The sequence below is a fragment of the Pristiophorus japonicus genome, chromosome 1, assembly GCF_044704955.1.
Source record: "Pristiophorus japonicus isolate sPriJap1 chromosome 1, sPriJap1.hap1, whole genome shotgun sequence".
NCBI lineage: Eukaryota > Metazoa > Chordata > Chondrichthyes > Pristiophoridae > Pristiophorus > Pristiophorus japonicus.
Genome location: NC_091977.1, coordinates 190909812 through 190929309, shown reverse-complemented (window position 1 = coordinate 190929309; position 19498 = coordinate 190909812). Strand labels below are relative to the sequence as shown.

At 45.2% G+C, this 19498-nt stretch overlaps 1 protein-coding gene across 1 annotated transcript in view; it reads left to right on the top strand.

The window, feature by feature from the left end:
* Positions 1 to 19498, top strand: part of rasgrf2b (Ras protein-specific guanine nucleotide-releasing factor 2b) — a 404619-nt gene that overhangs the window by 103794 nt on the left and 281327 nt on the right. Inside the window, exon 3 of the mRNA XM_070867471.1 lies at positions 18163 to 18310. Within this exon, the coding sequence (XP_070723572.1) occupies positions 18163 to 18310 (148 nt within the window). The remainder of the gene's footprint in view (positions 1 to 18162; positions 18311 to 19498) is intronic.

Sequence of the window (19498 nt, the reverse complement as noted above, 5' to 3'; positions counted from 1 at the left end):
TCCACGCTCGTCTGACCATCATCCTCCACATGGTGTGTCGCAGCACGCTTGCTCATCTGCGGACACTTGCGCTGGAGATGCCCCACTCTCAGACAGCCTTTGCAACTATATTGCTTAAATCGGCACTGCTGGTGCCGGTGATATCCCCCCACAACACCAACACGGAGAAATTGGATGCATTCCCGGTGGCGGACTTTGGGCAGCCACAGATTTCGAGTATGCCGTCGGGTAGGCTCTATCATGTGCTGTTCTGCTGAACGCCGAATCAATCATATTTACAGTACTTGCCGAGTTTCGATTTTTCACTGATATCTGCTTTAGACTTCTATTCATCGTCATGCATGACTGAGCGATCATGATGGCCCTGTTCAAGTCCAACGCCTCCACTGCCAGTAGTTTACACAGGATCACCTCGTGATTGATGCCGATTACAAAGAAGTCCCACAGCATGTCTGCTAACACAGCCCCGAACTGCACGGTCCTGCTAGACGTCTCAGGTCGGCAACGAATTCCACTGCATTCTGGCCCTCTGAGTGAACGTGCGTGTAAAATCTGTATCTCGAGATGATGATGCCTTCGTCTGGCTTAAGGTGGTCCTGTACCAGTGTACACAATTCTTCATGCATCTTCTCTGTTGGACTCACAGCTGGACTGACATATGAAGAAAGACTGGATCAACTAGGCTTATATTCACTGGAATTTAGAAGAATGAGAGGGGATCTCATAGAAACATGTAAAATTCTGAGGGGATTGGACAGGTTAGATGCAGGAAGAATGTTCCCAATGTTGGGGAAGTCCCGAACCAGGGGTCACAGTCTAAGGATAAGGGGTAAGCCATTTAGGACCAAGTTGAGGAGAAACTTCTTCACTCAGAGAATTGTGAACCTGTGGAATTCTCTACCACAGAAAGTTGTTGAGGCCATATATTCAAAAGGGAGTTAGATGTGGCCCTTACGGCTAAAGGGATGAAGGGGTACGGAGAGAAAGCAGGAATGGGGTACTGAAGTTGCATGATCAGCCATGATCATATTGAATGGTGGTGCAGGCTCGAAGGGCCGAATGGCCTACTCCTGCACCTATTTTCTATGTTTCTATGTTTATCAGACCATAAATTTTTGGACCTCAAACCGTGAGGAACACCTCCCGGCACCGATCTGCGTTGCCGACCTCTTCCATTTTGTTGGCCACAAAGAACTGGCTCAAATGGCTCACAAAGACTGCCCAATCTCCTCCTTCCACAAATCGCTCCAACAATCCAATTGTTCTCATTTTTGCATGCAAAGGTTCTTGTTACCTCACCGCCAAATGTTGTGTATGCAATAACTGTTAAACTGAGTGCTGTTTAACTCCAAGAGGTATGACCTTGGCTCTGCTCTATTAAGGCCCAAAGTGACTAATATACAAAATGATTGGCCTTTTATACTTGGGCTACATACACATGCGTGCAGCGTAATGACCTCCAACAATGACGCTATCTAGTGGCTAGTGATCCCAAAAGTGGACAGTTTAGGTTGCTGCTTGTAAGCAGGCAGCAACAAATGCCTCGATGGGCCCTTCGTAGGATGCCAAGAGAGGCACAAAGGGAAGCTGTAGGCTTATCTAGGATAGGGCAGGGGAGTAGGAAGGTCGAAGAGTAATGAAGGATTGGTATAGGGATTTGGGAGGGCAGAGCATCCCAGAGAGGAGAGATGAAAGGAGGCAAGATGACAGGGGAGAACGGTCAGGGAGGGAGAGAGAGAAAAGGAAAGGCGGGGGAAGTGGCAAAGTATTGAATGGCTCGGGTCTGGAACGGCAGCCAAAGTGGGCATGCGAATGTTTAGAGGAAAAGTTCAAGTTACATAGGCCTGTTTACACTTCCTACAGAATCCCTGGCCACAGTCACCTGGGAAAGGCACAAAACCAGAGAAAAAACAAAAGTTTTGAATAGATCAAAAAATTGCTTCACCCAGTACGTTCGGTACCCGAATGTTACAATAAAATGTTACAATATAAGAACATAAGAAATAGGAACAGGAGTAGGCCATACGGCCCCTCGAGCCTGCTCCGCCATTTAATACGATCATGGTTGATCTGATCATGGACTCAGGTCCACTTCCCTGCCCGCTCTCCATAACCCCTTATTCCCTTATCGTTTAAGAAACTGTCTATCTCTGTCTTAAATTTATTCAATGTCCCAGCTTCCACAGCTCTCTGAGGCAGCGAATTCCACAGATCCACAAACCTCTGAGAGAAGAAATTTCTCCTCATTTCAGTTTTAAATGGGCGGCCCCTTATTCTAAGATCATGCCCTCTAGTTCTAATCTCCCCTATCAGTGGAAACATCCTCTCTGCATCCACCTTGTCAAGCCCCCTCATAATCTTATATGTTTCGATAAGATCACCTCTCATTCTTCTGAATTCCAATGAGTACAGGCCTAACCTACTCAACCTTTCCTCATATGTCAACCCCCTCATCTCTGGAATCAACCTAGTGAACCTTCTCTGAACTGCCTCCAAAGCAAGTATATCCTTTCATAAATATGGAAACCAAAACTGCACGCAGTATTCCAGGTGTGGCCTCACCAATACCCTGTACAACTGCAGCAAGACTTCCCTGCTTTTATACTCCAGCCTCTTTGCAATAAAGGCTAAGATTCCATTGGCCTTCCTGATCACTTGCTGTACCTGCATACTAACTTTTTGTGTTTCATGCACCAGGACCCCCAGGTCCCGCTGTACTGCAGCACTTTGCAATCTTTCTACATTTAAATAATAACTTGCTCTTTGATTTTTTTCTGCCAAAGTGCATGACCTCACACTTTCCAACATTATACTCCATCTGCCAAATTTTTGCCCACTCACTGAGCTTGTCTCTGTCCTTTTGCAGATTTTTTGTGTCCTTCTCACACATTGCTTTTCCTCCCATCTTTGTATCGTCGGTAAATTTGGCTACGTTACACTCGGTCCCTTCCTCCAACTCGTTAATATAGATTGTAAATAGTTGGGGTCCCAGCACTGATCCCTGCGGCACCCCACTGGTTTGGTTACTGATTGCCAACCCGAGAATGAACCATTTATCCCTACTCTCTGTTTTCTGTTAGTTAGCCAATCCTCTATCCACGCTAATATATTACCTCCAAACCCGTGAACTTTTATCTTGTGCAGTAACCTTTTATGTGGCACCTTGTCAAATGCCTTCTTGAAGTCCAAATACACCACATCCACTGGTTCCCCTTTATCCACCCTATTCGTTACATCCTCAAAGAATTCTAGCAAATTTGTCAAACATGACTTCCCCTTCATAAATCCATGCTGACTCTGCCTGACCAAATTTTGCTTTTCCAAATGTCCTGCTACTGCTTCTTTAATAATGGACTCCAACATTTTCCCAACCACAGATGTTAGGCTAACTGGTCTATAGATTCCTGCTTTTTGTCTGCCTCCTTTTTAAAATAGGGGCATTACATTTGCAGTTTTCCAATCTGCTGGGAACTCCCCAGAATCCAGGGAGTTTTGGTAAATTACAACCAATACGTCCACTATCCCTGCTCTTACTTCTTTTAAGACCCTTGGATGCAAGCCATGCAATATATAATTTGCCAACTGGAACAAGACTCAAAACAAGGACCATAAATACAAAAAAACTGTTCTGTTCAAGTGATTGTCCCTCCACAGGTTCAGTGAGCATAGCTCCAAACCCTGGTCTGCTGATTCCCAGAAGGCTTACAGGATCGGTGTGTAATTCCCTCCCTCTCTCTCCCTCGGTTGGTGTAGCTCTCGTTGACAAGTAACAAAATAGGGTAGGGAAAAGGTAAATGAGCAAAATTATTACACGAGGACACAGATTCAATCAAATAAAAGGTAAATTTAAGACTGTTATCAGGAAGTTATCTCCTACAGCTATATTTCACAGTAAATTCCACAGTATAAGTGGAGGTAGCTGCCCATAAACAGTTGTTGAAATCCAGAATTGTAGTTTTTATTACATGCTATAGACTTTCCCTGATGACCTGGAAATGTCCATATGGGCCAGGAAACTGTCTTGGTGCCCTGTATAGTGAATTCAGTGCTCAACCTGTCCATGGTGAGAAAAGTGGCTGCCTGAGCCCAGGCAGTGTTTAAACTTGATAGAAGCCCAGAAAACCACATTTTGAGCTAGTTTGCTGCTCCTCCAGCAGTGCAGCACTGCCCCACCAGTCAAGGTATCAGTGAATGGTAGAGCTATTGTATAGAGAGGCCATAAAGGAAAGATGTGGAATGAGTGTGAAAGACCCTAATTGTCCATTGACAAATTTGTCACTCACAAAGTCTTCCTCATGAGTGGAATAAAAGCATTGTTTCAGATGAGAATGTTTAAGTCTTATTTATAACAATACATAGATATCATGGTTGTCTTGAAATGTATAAAACTGTTTGGGAGCAAAATTGCCCCTTATTATAGCCCCATTAGCGCCTCTGGGGGGCATTAATGGAGCGCATTGGCATTTTTGCCCGGGGAGGGGGGTGCTACCGCCTTCTGGCAAATTGCTCTGGAGGTTTGAGAGGGGGGGGGGTATCCCGGCAGCATCACCCGTGGGCCATAAGGCTGGCGGACATCCACCGCTGGGGCACTCCTTAAAGGGGAGGCCTTTAGTGTGCCGGGCCGCCATCTTTATTTGTCGGCCGATGCTTGGGTCGGACCGACAATGGCAGCCCTCGCATCGACTGGGCCGCCGTCGTGCAGCCCAGCACTTCGTATTGGGTGCCGAGCTGCTGGCCCAGTTGATCGTTTCCCTGCTGGCCCAGTGGCAGCCACCAAAGGAGCTTAGAGTGCGCAGTGGCCCTCCCCTTCAATGGAGCATCCGCGTAGCGCTGACCTGCTCCAAATAGCGCTGGACCCAGCATGCGCTACCACCCCAGGAGCGCCCCTCAAAGGAAACGGAGCTCCGGAGACAGTGCTCCGCTTCCTTTGACGGGCGTAAGGCCCAATTCCACATCGGGGGCGGGACTTCTAGGCCGGGCGCAGGAAGTCCCGGCCCCGGAAGGTTACCACACCCCATCGGGACGAAGGGGCAATTTCTAGTCACTTGCCTTTGGTCAGTACTGTTCTGTCACTGCAAAACTATCAGATATTCCACTTCAATTGAGAATAGGAGAGATAGTTACTGCAGTGAATTGACATGATTTCATATTCGCACGCCTGTTAGTGTTTGCAGAATGGATTTGTTCCCTGAGGAGCAACTTTGCCTCTGCATAAATTTTAAAACTCAGGTTTCAATCAGCGTTTGGATTCTGCAGCTTTTCTTTTACGGGAGCAGAGCTTGGCTAAGTTTGCTATTTTTAAATGTTGCAACATTGCCATACACTGGTTTGTAACAAGACTCTTGCTTCAAGCTACTGTGGAAAATATTGCAGACCAATTTACAGGCTGTCTGAAATTCTGCTTTGAATTTTTCATCTCCCGCTTGGTGTAGCAGTCTAAAACATTTGAAAAAAATGTTTTCCATCTTTGCTTTTGAAATTGTTTTATTGTGAACTTTGTGATTTGCTCGGTGCATCTTTGGTGGTTATAATCATTAACATGAATGATGACAACACAACTTACATTTATATAACAGTTTCAACTTAGCAAAATGTCCCGAGGCTCTTCACAAAATGGGAAGAAAATGTGTACATGGGACAGGAGTTTCAAGTGAGGATTCGAGAATGTGACCAAAGGATTGGTTAAAGAGGTAGCTCCAGGGATTCTGGGCTCCCTGGTCCAGCCATTTTTACAAAGATCATGATGATAAATATGAATGAGGAAGGTTTTTCAGCCCATCTGGATCATCCTTTCATAGAATTTTACAATGCACCCGATCACAGCATCTTCAAAACAGGATGATGCTGACACAAATCCTAATATTACAGTAATAAAATTACTTAGTTATCAATAATACTTTATTACTGTAAAGTTAATTCTATACTATTATGCTGGGTGCCCGACAGCGGCGCCCTGCTGCCCATGAATCTTTGCTCCTGTCCTCCTGCCAGACAGTGATTCCTGCTGGGTTCAGGTGGGAGTCCGATCTACATTATGGAAGTGAGGCCTGGGAGCTAACTGTTTGCATCACTTCAGTGGCAATAATGCACTGGATGAGGCCAGAGGCAGGATGTCGGGCAGAGATCCATTCTGTTGCAATCTCGCCCATTTTCTGGTGAAGGTTATTATGTTCCTAACACAGATGAGACTGCACACAGGGAGGTTAAAGTAACAGTGACCTCAGTCTTTAATAAGACACTCCAGAGTGAGGAACAGGCCTTCGGGGCCGGCTTACATACAGTGCTCCCAAGGGACGCTGGGGATCCCTTGGGACTTCAGGGGATGCGCTCCGTGGTGGCGGAATATGGGAGTGCATGCTTTACAGACACACAACATCACTCCCCCACCCCCAAAGTCAAAGTGAAAACTATTTACAAGGTGAGGCGTTCAGGAGCCTTTCTTTCCCTGGTGGACCGCCTCGGTACAAATGCCTGATCCGGTGTGTTGGCTGTGCCCTCGCTGGGCTGGCGTGTTGTTGGCCCTGCAGGGCTGCTGGGTGAGCCTGGCCTTGCTGGGCTGTTGGGCGTGATGGGTTCAATTTCCTGGTCCGGGGTGGTATCGTTGATCCTTTGGGTGTGTGTTGTGGGCTCGAAAAAGGTGGTGTCTGCTGTGGGTTGTTCAGGGCAGTCTGAACCGCAGCCTCGTTTGGTCCAGGTGCTTTCTGCAAATTTGTCCATGGTCTAGTTTGATTACAAACAACCTATTCCCTTCTGTAGCTATCACCGTGCCCGGGATCCACTTGGGACCATGTCCATAGTTTAGCACATACACAGGGTCATTCAGATCAATTTCCCGTTACACAGTAGCGCGACCATCATTTACATTTTGTTGCTGCCGCCTGCTCTCTACCTGATCATGCAGGTTGGGGTGGACCAGCGAGAGTCTGGTTTTAAGTGTCCTTTTCATGAGTAGCTCAGCCGGGGGCACCCCTGTGAGCGAGTGGGGTCTCATGCGGTAGCTGAGCAATACTCGGGACAAGCAGGTTTGGAGTGAGCCTTCTGTGACTCGTTTAAGGTTCTGTTTGATTGTTTGTACTGCCCGCTCTGCCTGCCCATTGGAGATTGGTTTAAATGGGGCCGAGGTGACGTGTTTGATTCCACTGCGGGTCATGAATTCTTTAAATTCGGCACTGATGAAACATGGCCCATTGTCACTGACCAGTATGTCAGGCAGGCCGTGGATGGCAAACATGGCCCTCAGGCTTTCAATGGTGGCAGTGGTGGTGCTTCCCGACATTATTTCACATTCAATCCATTTTGAAAAAGCATCCACCACCACCAGGAACATTTTACCGAGAAACGGGCCCGCATAGTCGACATGGATCCTCGACCATGGGTCTGGAGGGCTAGGACCACAAACTTAGTGGTGCCTCTCTGGGCGCGTTGCTGAACTGAGCACACACGCTGCATTGCCGTACACAGGACTCCAAGTCAGTGTCGATACCAGGCCACCACACGTGGGATCTGGCTATCGCTTTCATCATTACTATACCCGGGTGTGTGCTGTGGAGATCCGAGATGAACGTCTCCCTGCCCTTTTTGGGTAGCACTACGCAGTTACCCCACAACTGGTAGTCTGCCTAAATGGACAGTTTGCCCTTTTGCTGCTGGAACAGCTTGATTAGCTCTTGCATTTCAACGGGGATGCTGGCCCAGCTCCCATGCAGTACACAGTTTTTTACTAGGGACAGCAGAGGATCTTGGCTGGTCCAAGTCCTAATCTGGAGGGGCCGTGACAGGTGATTTATCATTTTCAAACGCTTCCATGACCATCAACAATCTGTGGACTGCGCCACCATCAACAAGTTTGCAGGCTGTGCCATTTCCAATCCCGTGGTGGGCAATGGTAGCCGACTGAGAGCATCCGCACAGTTCTCGGTGCCTGGCCTGTGGCGGATGGTATAGCTATACACTGATAGCGCGAGTGCCCACCTTTGTATGCGGGCTGAGGCATTAGTATTTATCCCCTTGTTTTCAGCGAACAGGGATATGAGGGGCTTATGATCGGTTTCCAGCTCAAATTTGAGGCCAAACAGGTATTGATGCATTTTCTTTACCTCGAACACACACGCTAATGCCTCTTTCTCAATCATGCTGTAGGCCCTCTCAGCCTTAGACAAGCTCCTGGGGGCATAGGCGACAGGTTGTAACTTCCCTGCAATGTTAGCTTGTTGTAATACACACCCGACTCCGTACGACGACGCATCACATGCTAGCACAAGTCTTTTACACGGTTTATACAATACTAGCAGCTTGTTGGAGCAAAAAATGTTTCTGGCTTTCTCAAAAGCAATTACTTGCTTTTTCCGCATAACCAGTTCTCACCTTTGCGCAATAACACATGTAGGGGCTCTAAGAGGGTGCTTAACCCCGGTAGAAAGTTACCAAAATAGTTGAGGAATCCCAGGAACGACCGCAGCTCCGTGACGTTCTGTGGCCTGGATGTGTTCCTGGTAGCCTCTGTCTTGGCGTCTGTGGGCCGAATGCCATCCGCCGTGATCTTCCTCCCCAAAAACTCCACTTCTGTTGCCATGAAGATGCATTTTGACCTCTTCAGCCGCAGCCCTATGCGATCCAGTCGCTGGAGGATCTCCTCCGGGTTTTGTAGGTGCTCAACGCTGTCCCGACCCATGACCAATATGTCGTCCTGAAAAACCACCGTGCGTGGTACCGACTTGAGTAGGCTCTCCATGTTTCTCTGGAAGATCGCTGCAGCCGACCGAATTCCAAACGGGCATCTGTTGTAGATGAACAGTCCCTTGTGCGTGTTGATGCAGGTGAGGCCCCTCGAAGACTCCTCCAGCTCCTGCGTCATGTAGGCCGAAGTTAGGTCGAGCTTGGTGAACATCTTGCCTCCTGCCAGCATCACAAATAGGTAGCGGGTATTGGTCCTGTAGCAAGAAACGATTAATAGCTACTTTATAATTGCCGCAAATCCTGACTGTGCCATAAATTTTGAGTACTGGAACAATTGGGCTGGCCAACTCGCTGAATTCCACTGGGGAGATGATGCCCTCGCGTTGCAGCCTGTCCACCTCAATTTTCACACTCTCCTTCATCATGTGAGGTACCGCTCGCGTCTTGTGGTGAATGGGTCGTGCCTCTGGGACCAAGTGGATCCGCACCTTCGCCCTGGAAAAGTTTCCAATGCCTGGCTCAAAAAGGGAAGGAAATTTGTTAAGAACCTAGGTACATGAGGCCTTATCGACATGTGATAGCGCTCGGATGTCATCCCAGTTCCAGCGGATTTTGCCCAGCCAGCTCCTTCCAAGCAGTGTGGGGCCAGCGCCTGGGACAATTCGTGCACTGTGCCCTCATAGGTGACCTTGACCATGGCGCTGCCCAGGACAGTGATGAGCTCTTTGGTGTATGTTCTCAGTTTCGTGTGGATGGGGCTCAGGGCTGGTCTGAGTGCCTTGTTGCACCATAGTCTCTCAAACATCTTTTTACTCATGATGGATTGGCTAGCGCCAGTGTACAGTTCCATGGCTATGGGTAAGCCATTCAATTTTGCATTTATCATTATAGGTGGACATTTCGTTGAAAATGTGTGCACCCTGTGTACTTCAGCATCTGCCTCCTCTCTTTGAGACTCAAAATTGCTTTGATCCACTATGGACCAATCTTCCTCTGCCACGTGGTGGTTAGCAGGTTTAGCAGAGTTTGCAGCTCATCTGCAAGCTCGTTGGAGGTGCCCCATTGTTCCACAGCTCTTGCAAACATACCCTTTGAAGCGGCATGAATAGGCTGAATGGAAGCCTCCACAATGCCAACAAGGTGTGAATTGCCTTGCATTCATCCTTTGTTGTGGATTCAGAGTCATCTGGGCCACCTGAGGCCTGCTGGCAGTTGCAGACTCGTGGTTTCTGCCCTGTACATTTCTGCTCACAAACACAGTTCCAGTTATTTTATGAACATTGCTAGCACTTGTGTGCTGAGAGATTTGTTTGGTGTTATCACTGGTGGACATAAACGCCTGTGGTATCGCAATGGCCTTACTGAGGGTCGGTGTCTCTACAGTCAAAGGTTTTCGTAGGATGGTCTTGTGGCCAATGCCCAGTACAAAAAAGTCTGTGAGCATCTGCTCCAGGTAGCCATCAAACTCACATTGTCCTGCAAGTCGCCTTAGCTCGGCAACGTAGCTCGCCACTTCCTGACTTTCAGATTGCTGGCACGTGTAGAACCGATACCTCACCATCAGCATGCTCTCCCTCCGGTTAAGATGCTCCCGAACACAGCTCCTCATATGACTTATCTGTGGGTTTCACTGGAGCCAGAAGATTCTTCATGAGGCTGTAGGTCCGTGCCCCGCAGACCGTGAGGAGGACCGCTCTCCTTTTTGCAGCGCTTCCTTCTCCGTCCAGCTCGTTGGCTACAAAGTACTGGTCTAGCCGTTCGACATAGGCTTCCCAGTCCTCACCCTCTGAGAACTTCTCCAGGATGCCCACAGTTTGCTGCGTCTTTGCGTTGGATTCGTATACTCATCGCCAGTTATTGTGTTCCTAACACAGATGAGACTGCACACAGGGAGGTTAAAGTAACAGTGACCTCTGTCTTTAATAAGACACTCCAGAGTGAGGAACAGGCCTTAAGGGCCAGCTTATATACGAATGTTGGGATCCCTTGGGACTTCAGGGGATGCGCTCCCTGGTGGCGGAATATGGGAGTGCATGCTTTACAGATACACAACAGAGGTGACACTAACTGTTAAATGTGTACTTAAATTAGCTGAAGATAATGATGGATATTTTCTGGCATTAACACCTGAGCACCACTGGCTGCTTGGAACACCTGTATTCACCAAGTGAACAACATGACTGGGAGAGGCCCATGGTGTTCAGTACTTCAATACTCAAACAAGGTCTGAAGCATAGTGGGGTGTCAGTTATTCAGAGATAGATTGTACTACTTCATCACACCAGGAAATTTCTTTGATGAGGTTGAATGTCCCCTTATGCTGCATAAATGGAGAACAAGAATATTTCCAACACAGAACCCTAGGGGGACAATACTGGTTACAATTGGGGGACGAAATAGCAGAGGCCCAAGAACGTATATTTCAGGGTTCCATTGAGAGTAGGTGTGTGTGTGTGAACTAAGGACAAAATTAGACTCAGGAGCTCAAATGTGATGTCTCCTTGGGCAAATACTACCAATACTCATTGTCTTGGTCACACATGAAGAATAGTATCGAGGGAAAATAACCTATGGAACCGTTCCCTACTAGAAGGGAAAGGGGAAAACATTTAGAGATGAATATTTTTGCCAATATCCTGCCAGGTCCTCTTCAGACACCCCCGAACTGACACTTTCAAACAGGAGTCAGTGGAATGCAACCAGGAGCTGGATCATTCCACTCTCCCGCTGATTGTTTTGCGTGGTTCACAAATCCTTTGTGCATTGAAGTTACAGATAACATTGAAATGAAACCCATCAACACAGCAGAGCCCACAGTCAAATATAAAATAAGATTCAAAAATAAAAACAGAAAATGCAGGAAATACACAGCAGATTGATGATAATTAAAAACAGAAAATGCAAAAATACTCAGCAGGTCAGGCAGCACCTGTGGAGAGAGAAAAGAGTTAACGTTTCAGGTTGATGACCCTTCGTCAGAACTGTTAAAAGTTAGAGATGTAACAGGTTTTTAAGCAGGTGATGATATTAAAGATCACACTTGAAATACTAGCCCTTTCTTTAGCCCAAACTGCTCTGCATTTTTTAATTTAAAATTGACAGAATTTGCTGTTTTTTTCATCTCTACTGTAAGGGGGTGGTCCCGGGGGTCAGGTTCACCTCTGACCAACTTGAGCGGTTCGAATCGCTTCCACTCCCTTGGGTTCTCGACTCTGGATTGATTTGGGAGATGTGATAAAGTGCAAAGGGCAACTGGTTTGGTGCAAAAGAACTTTGACTTTATTACAAACAAGAAAATACAATATCAAACTTATAATCACTCTAATAAAGAATCCTACACTACACATTCAAAGGGGGTTACAGTAAAATTACACCTCCCACCTCCCAATACCTAATTCTAGCTAGGTTAGACAACAGGGCAGGCAGGGACTATGCTTACCAATCCTTTATGGTCAGTTAGTGGTAGTTCGCGATTTCGGGGTTCGTTGAAATCTATAGGTTCTGCTTGCCGTACCCCGAACATCGGACAAGACTTCTAGCTGCACAATCTTCAGTTGGGTTGAGTCTGCTGATGCGGTAAGGTGCTTTTTGGATCTATGGGGTAGGTGCCCGGTTTTCTTCGTTAGAAATAGGTTCAAAGTCTCTTTAGGTAATGTTTTCACCTGTTGGTAGTCAGGCCTTAGGTTGTAGAGTGGAAACTTTTCGATTTTCGGTTTTTTCCCGTTGGAGTTTTGTTTCGAGTTTGGTCGATCGCGGTGGTTTTTCGTTGATACCACGTTGGCTGTGGTCGGTTGCTGCCGTGATGGTGATGTTCTTCCTTCCTTCAGGACTTCGAGGCTGGAGAAGTTAGTTTACAATTTGGTTTCTCTCCTTGTCTTGATGGCATACTCGCAGTATAGCACCTGGTGTAGAATGGCAAAGTGTGTTGAAAACAGGGGGCCAGTTATACGGTTTGAGTGGTTCTACTCTTGGCGCCAAATCAGTTCGGAATTCTTTGTTTAAATTTGGCGGGCTTGACTCTTTGTAATATTTTGGCGGGCTCGTTAAAAGTAAATATGCCTTGGGTGGGTTGATGTTCACAAACTGTTTCCTGATGGAAATATTAGCTTGGTAATCGCAATGTCCTTTTGTGCTTAGTTTTCTGTATACAGGCTGGATTTGGCCTCTTTGTGATGTATATGCAGAAATGGTTTTCCAGATTCAGGTTGATGGTTAGCTATCTCGGGGTTATTTGTTGTAATGTTAATGTCTCTTGTGGAGAAGGATTCTTGAATACCCATTTCTCCAGACAAGTTAACTTAGTCCCAACACCCAGATGATTCCAATAGTCAAGTTGTCTCTGTTAGTTCTTTAGGCCCGCCCACAGCCTTGGATTTGTCTTTTAAAATCCAAAATTCGATTAAAGTTCGTAGTTTCTTTCATAAGCACTTTAGGGTTCCAAACTTTCCGGTAGATAGTCCCAAATTAAATTTCCTTTCAAATGAGCCCAAACACTGCGGGGGAGGGGAGGGGTGTTCTTGTGAATTTTGCATCCTTTCACTACCATTTAAAAAAATCATATAATTCATGCTGTTTATTTGGTGTCGATCTATATAGTACCATTTCGCTAATTGTGCATTGGAATTCTTCATGGTGCTCTATTTCACTCCAAGTTATCCCTCCCATCCTCAAAACAGCATTGCATTGGATCCTAAGTTACACATACTATTTATTTCTCATCTAAACTCTGATCAACATGTATCATCATCATAGGCGGTCCCTCGAAACGAGGATGACTTGCTTCCACGCCAAATGAGAATGAGTTCACAGGTGTTTCAATGAAGGACCCGATCTACATCCTCAAGGGTGGAAGATGCCTGTGTGTGAATTTTTTTAACGTGCGGTGGCCATTGCACACCAGCCACCACACGGGCTTGACAGAGCTAGGTCTTGGTCCAGTGGCAAGGATTACCCAAGACGACTGGAGACCAGCTCTGCTGCACGGACCTAGTGCACACACATATCGCAGTGTGGGCTGGCCCGTGCTGCCCCTGGGCCCCTGGGCCCCGAACTCACGCCTCCCCTGGGCCCCGATCACGTATAACGTTCAACTGTCAACAGTATTTGCATTTAACCAATTGTTTTGTCATTTAACTTTTTAATATTCTCCTCTGTACTTGCACTTGGCGTTAAAACAATACATCCCTCTGAAATATGCACAAGAGGCATCAATGTGGACAAGATATGCAAATAGTTCCGTTGGTCAGGATGTAAAGGGAAGGCGACTAAGCTGAATGCATCTGGCTACTGATTCATCCTTAACATTAAGAAAAAGATAATGTTGCCTCAAAGACAATGTTCAAAGTACTCAAAATGTTACCATCTGTATGTTGATATTCTTTCACTGAATATTCCTTTCATTGATTAGGATATCGCACTGCATAAAAGCATCTGATGAAACATCATAGTACATTCATATTAATTGGTGGGCAAAGAAGAACTACTCCATTAAAAAGGAGTCATTGTGCTATTACATAGAAACATAGAAAATAGGTGCAGGAGCAGGCCATTCAGCCCTTCTAGCCTGCACCGCCATTCAATGAGTTCATGGCTGAACATTTTAATGGAGTAGTTCTTCTTTGCCCACCAATTAATATGAATGTACTATGATGTTTCATCAGATGCTTTTATGCAGTGCGATATCCTAATCAATGAAAGGAATATTCAGTGAAAGAATATCAACATACAGATGGTAACATTTTGAGTACTTTGAACATTGTCTTTGAGGCAACATTATCTTTTTCTTAATGTTAAGGATGAATCAGTAGCCAGATGCATTCAGCTTAGTCGCCTTCCCTTTACATCCTGACCAACGGAACTATTTGCATATCTTGTCCACATTGATGCCTCTTGTGCATATTTCAGAGGGATGTATTGTTTTAACGCCAAGTGCAAGTACAGAGGAGAATATTAAAAAGTTAAATGACAAAACAATTGGTTAAATGCAAATACTGTTGACAGTTGAACGTTATACTGTTTTGTATCGGTAAAACTCAAATCCCGAATCATTGAGTCGGCAGGAAAGGTTGGCAGTGAAGTATTGATGAATAATGCGCATAAGAAAACGAGGTTGATCACAACAGGAAAATGAATGGCGTGAAAAGTGCTGATCAGATGGTGGAAATCTAGGATGCCAAATACGGTTATACTTTGGTATCAGAGAAAGGAGAATACAGGCGGCAGCTGTTCACACAATATGCCAGTGTGGTTTTTGGATTTGGTTACGTCAAAGAAGAGGAAGTCAACAGTAATTATTCTTTATGCTATAAACAGAGTAAACACATGCAAAGTGTAGGGTAGGAGGGGCTAGTAACACTCCTTGTGGGTGCGAGATGAGAGAAATACAGGCAGTGAGGCAGTGGTAGGTCTTCTGCCCATGTTTTCCTTCAGTCTCCACCACATTCCCACTCACTTTCAGGCGAGATCATAGAGGTGAATCTAACCCCAGGTCTCCCCAGCAGCCAGATATAGCGAATCTCTAAGTTTATTTTGATGTTGCCCCTTGCTGCATGAGAGCCTCAAAGAGTCTATTTATAGAATCATAGAATGGTTACAGCACAGAATGAGGCCATTTGGGCCGTCGAGCCTGTGCCGGTTCTCTGCAAGAGCACTTCAGCTAGTCCCACTCCCCCGTCCTTTCCCCGTAGCCCTGCAAATTTATTTCCTTCAGATACCTATCCGATTCCCTTTTGAAAGCCACGATTGAGTCTGCCTCCACCACCCTTTCAGGCAGTGTACTCCAGATTCTAACCACTTGCTGCGTAAAATAGTTTTTCCTCATGTCGCCTTTGGTTCTTCTGCCACTCGCCTTACATCTGTGTCCTCTGGTTCTCGACCCTTACGCCAATGGGAACAGTTTCTCTCTATCTACTCTGCCCAGACAATTACATAGACAAATTACATCCAATGCTTCTGCCAAATGACCAGGGCTCAGGATAAAATGATAATAAAGTCACTGTCCAGCCTCCTGGGACAGGCATAGTCACCTGCCGGGGGCATGCAAAGTTTAAAAAAAACTTCCTCCAACCCTGATAACTTTGTCAAGATCGCTGGCCCATGCATTTTCAGGGGCTTACAGTTCCGCTGGGCCCTTCCCAGGCTTCCACTCTGCTGTCAGAGCGGCTTGGCACTGTTCCAGCATTCTGGGTGTCTGTCAAGGTGGGTACTACTAAACTAGCACAATGTACCCACCCTGAGCAAGAACAATTATCCTGTCCTCACAATTTGGGATTGGGTCTGCGCCTCTGTACTCAGGAAAACTTACAGTCCACTCCGCCGTACATCCATTGATGGACTGGGCTGATTGGACTTTTGGCCCCACGTCGAGACTAACAGTTCAATGTAGTACAGAGGTGGTGATACAGTATTTGTGTCATCTTTTGGATGAGATGTTCGGATGGGTGTAAAAATTCCACGATACTTTTGAGGAAAATCGGGGAGTTAACCTGGTGCCCTGGACAACATTCCTCCCTCAACCAACACCACCAAAAATAGATTATCTGGTCATTCGTTCATTTGTTGTTTGTGGAACCTTGCTGCGTGCAAAATAGTTGATGCATTTGCCTAACAATAGTGACTACCATTCAAAAAGTAATTAATAGATTATAAAGCACATTGGAACATCCTGATTATATACTAAAGTACAAAATAATTACAAGTCCTTGTTTTACTATATTATACATCCAGCAAAAGAAACGGTAATAAGATTTCTATTTGTTTATAAACTAAAATTAGATAGAAGTAATCATATCAGTAATATCTGTATGTGTGTCTGTGCAGGGTAGGGAAGGGGTTGATAGTTTAATTCAATTTCTGTATAAAAAAAAAAGAATGGGGAGGAAAAATTAATTGCCGTCCCATTTCGGGAAACGTAGTGCCAGGCGCTAAGGTTTCTCCCCTCTCAAAAAATTTGGATTAGCACTCATGGAAGGAAGTGGTGTGCTAAATCAAGCACTCCACTTCCTTCTTGGAATGCTAACGGGGAGGACGCCTCAGCAGTGCTGCACACTGGGCCATGCAGTGCTGCACACTGGGCCATGCAGTGCTGTACACTGGGCCATACAGTACTGCCATGTCCAATGGGCCCTACCCTCCCTTAAAGGGAAGGGCCCATGTTTCAGGCTCTGCAAATTAAAAAGGACCTACCTGGAGCTGGGGTGCCGTGCGATTGTGGCCAGGACTCCGCGAAGAAAATGGAGCAGCACTGCGAAAACCAAGGCAAGTTTCTTTTTTACTTACCTCGGCCACCTCACCTTTAATTACCACCCGGTAGTGGCCGACTGCCTGATCAACGCCTACTGCAGATACCAGTGTTTTCGCCCGGCGCTGCTGCAGGGGGCAAAATTCAATTTTGGGACCGGGGCGCTAACAAAGCGATGCACACGGTGATGATGTTGCTATCTCCGGGCGCAGGAGATCGGGGAGCAAAGCCATAGCGTCGCCACTAAACTCCCGCCCAATATGGCGGGAGTCGTTGTCAGCGCCACACCCGGTGGGTAATGCATTTACATCCCATTAGTGCCCCATGGGGGGGGCCTAAGGGGAGGCATAAATGCATTGAATTTTGCCCCCAATGGATTTTAGGATTGCCTCTGTTTTGTTACAAAAAAAAACTGTTAGAAGAAAGCTAAGCAATAAGATTTTCTGATGTTAACAAAAACCGTGTTCCATTTGCAGGTTGTTCTTTCAAATGACATTTAAATAAATCAAGTAACTGTCACAAACTATCAAATCACTGTCTACACAAGCTTTCCAGCATGCTTCCAACATCAACACAGGGACGAAGGGAAGATTTACAGTATTTTCTAAAATGTTATACAAAATTAACGGTGCAGTGTGCAAATGCTAACTGGAGTGAGATTTATGGATTGTGTGTGCTACATTGTTCTGATGATTTATCATCAGGTTCAGAGTAAATGTTGATTTGTGTAATCTGGGACCAAGCAGGGTTATTTCAGATTACCGTATCAGGATGTGAAAAATAAATAAAAACAACTGCAAATGTCTACTATCTTACATGATACCACATCACCTACCAGATCTGGAGCCGAAACTTACAATCACTCAGTGCCTCAAAGAGAAAGAAAGGTTAATGTTTTGGGTGTAACACCTCTTTAGAACACAAAACCTATCATTAAGAATATGGCTGATCTGATGTATATTTCCAGCATTTCTGCTTTTATTTCAAATTTTATTTCAACGTTCAGATTTCACAAGTTCCAATTCTTAGGTGTAAGTATTTATACATGGGAAACATACAATGAAACTAAGGCATATTACATGCCTTAGACTTCTGGGTATTTGAGGTTCATTGTTCCAAAATCACAGTCCATTACTTTGTATCACAGACTGGTTTGTGAAACTGGTGTTTATTTTTTTAAGGTGCAAGAGACATTGCATTCATTTTCATGACACTGCTTTGCATTAATTGCTGTTATTTTCTCCTAGTTACTGTGATATTGTAATTGAGCGAGAGGTATTGATGCAGAAGTATATTCATCTGGTTCAGATAGTGGAAACAGAGAAAATTGCAGCTCATCAACTCCGACAACAACTTGAGGATCAAGACACTGAAGTCGAGAGATTGAAAGCTGAGGTGTGTCATCCTAATAATCAGAAACGCCGTTTTTTTTTTCTTTTTCATGTACTGGTGTTTTTTTCCTGCATCGTGCTTGCTCAGATCTATTGCACACCATATCCAGTTGTTTTACTGCATGCAGTGTTCAGAGATCTGCGAAATTATAACAATTTGAACAGTGACAAGGATGGGTTGTTAAACTAAATACTCTGCTAATGTCGATGCTAAAAGCTTGATTCACTTGGCTTTCCATTTGAGTTGGAGGACCAAAGTTCAGACATTTGTGAAGCTCAATCTGAAGGTTCAATCCCAGTCTTGCTACCATGGAAGTCAATCAAGACTGCCAGAGAGTACAGACAGCAATCACGTGTCTTATGTTGTGATAATGAAGATATGTAAGAAAATGTAAGAGTGAGAAGATGATCATACACAGAGGGATGTCTTGTGGCTTCTGACATATTTTTAAGGGAAAAGCCACCCCAAAACCAAAATAATTAATGAGAAATAAAAACACATAATACTGGACGTGCACAGTTGGTCAGTCAGTATCTGAAAGAGAGATAACGAGAAGTAAACTACAAATGCTATTCTACAAAGGATCATAGAATCATGGAATGGTCACAGCACAGAAGGAGGCCATTTGGCCCGTCGAGCCCATGGCGATTCTCTGCAAGAGCACTTCAGCTGACTGACTTGCTGTGTACTTTCAGCATTTCCTGTTTTTGTTTCTGAGAGACTTGGTTCATGTGTCGGGTGGTACCCTTCATCAGAAAATAATGTAAATGTAAATTTCTGCTGTTCACAAATTAACATAATTGGTATATTTTACTAATATGAGCAAAAATAACAGTCAGAAATGGGGAAACTAGTTGTATACTCACACAGACTTTTCCACCAACATTAACGGCCAGAGGAAAATATTTCCCAATATGCTCAATAGTTTGGTTCAGAATTTGATTAGTAGAAACTTTTAAAATTCATTTGAAATAATGTTTCCTCTATTAAGTAGTTCACCTTCATGTATCGACTCTAAATGTTGCTGTATTTATTGTGTTGAGCTGCTCAATGGATGGAGTTATCAGCTTAGGGGACAAATATCACAAGCACAATATTGTTGATGATTGGATCACCAGAAAGGATAGTTCCAATAAAATGTCTTGCAATATAAAAGTGGCAGCCATTGGAGTATTGACTCCGGGTGAACTT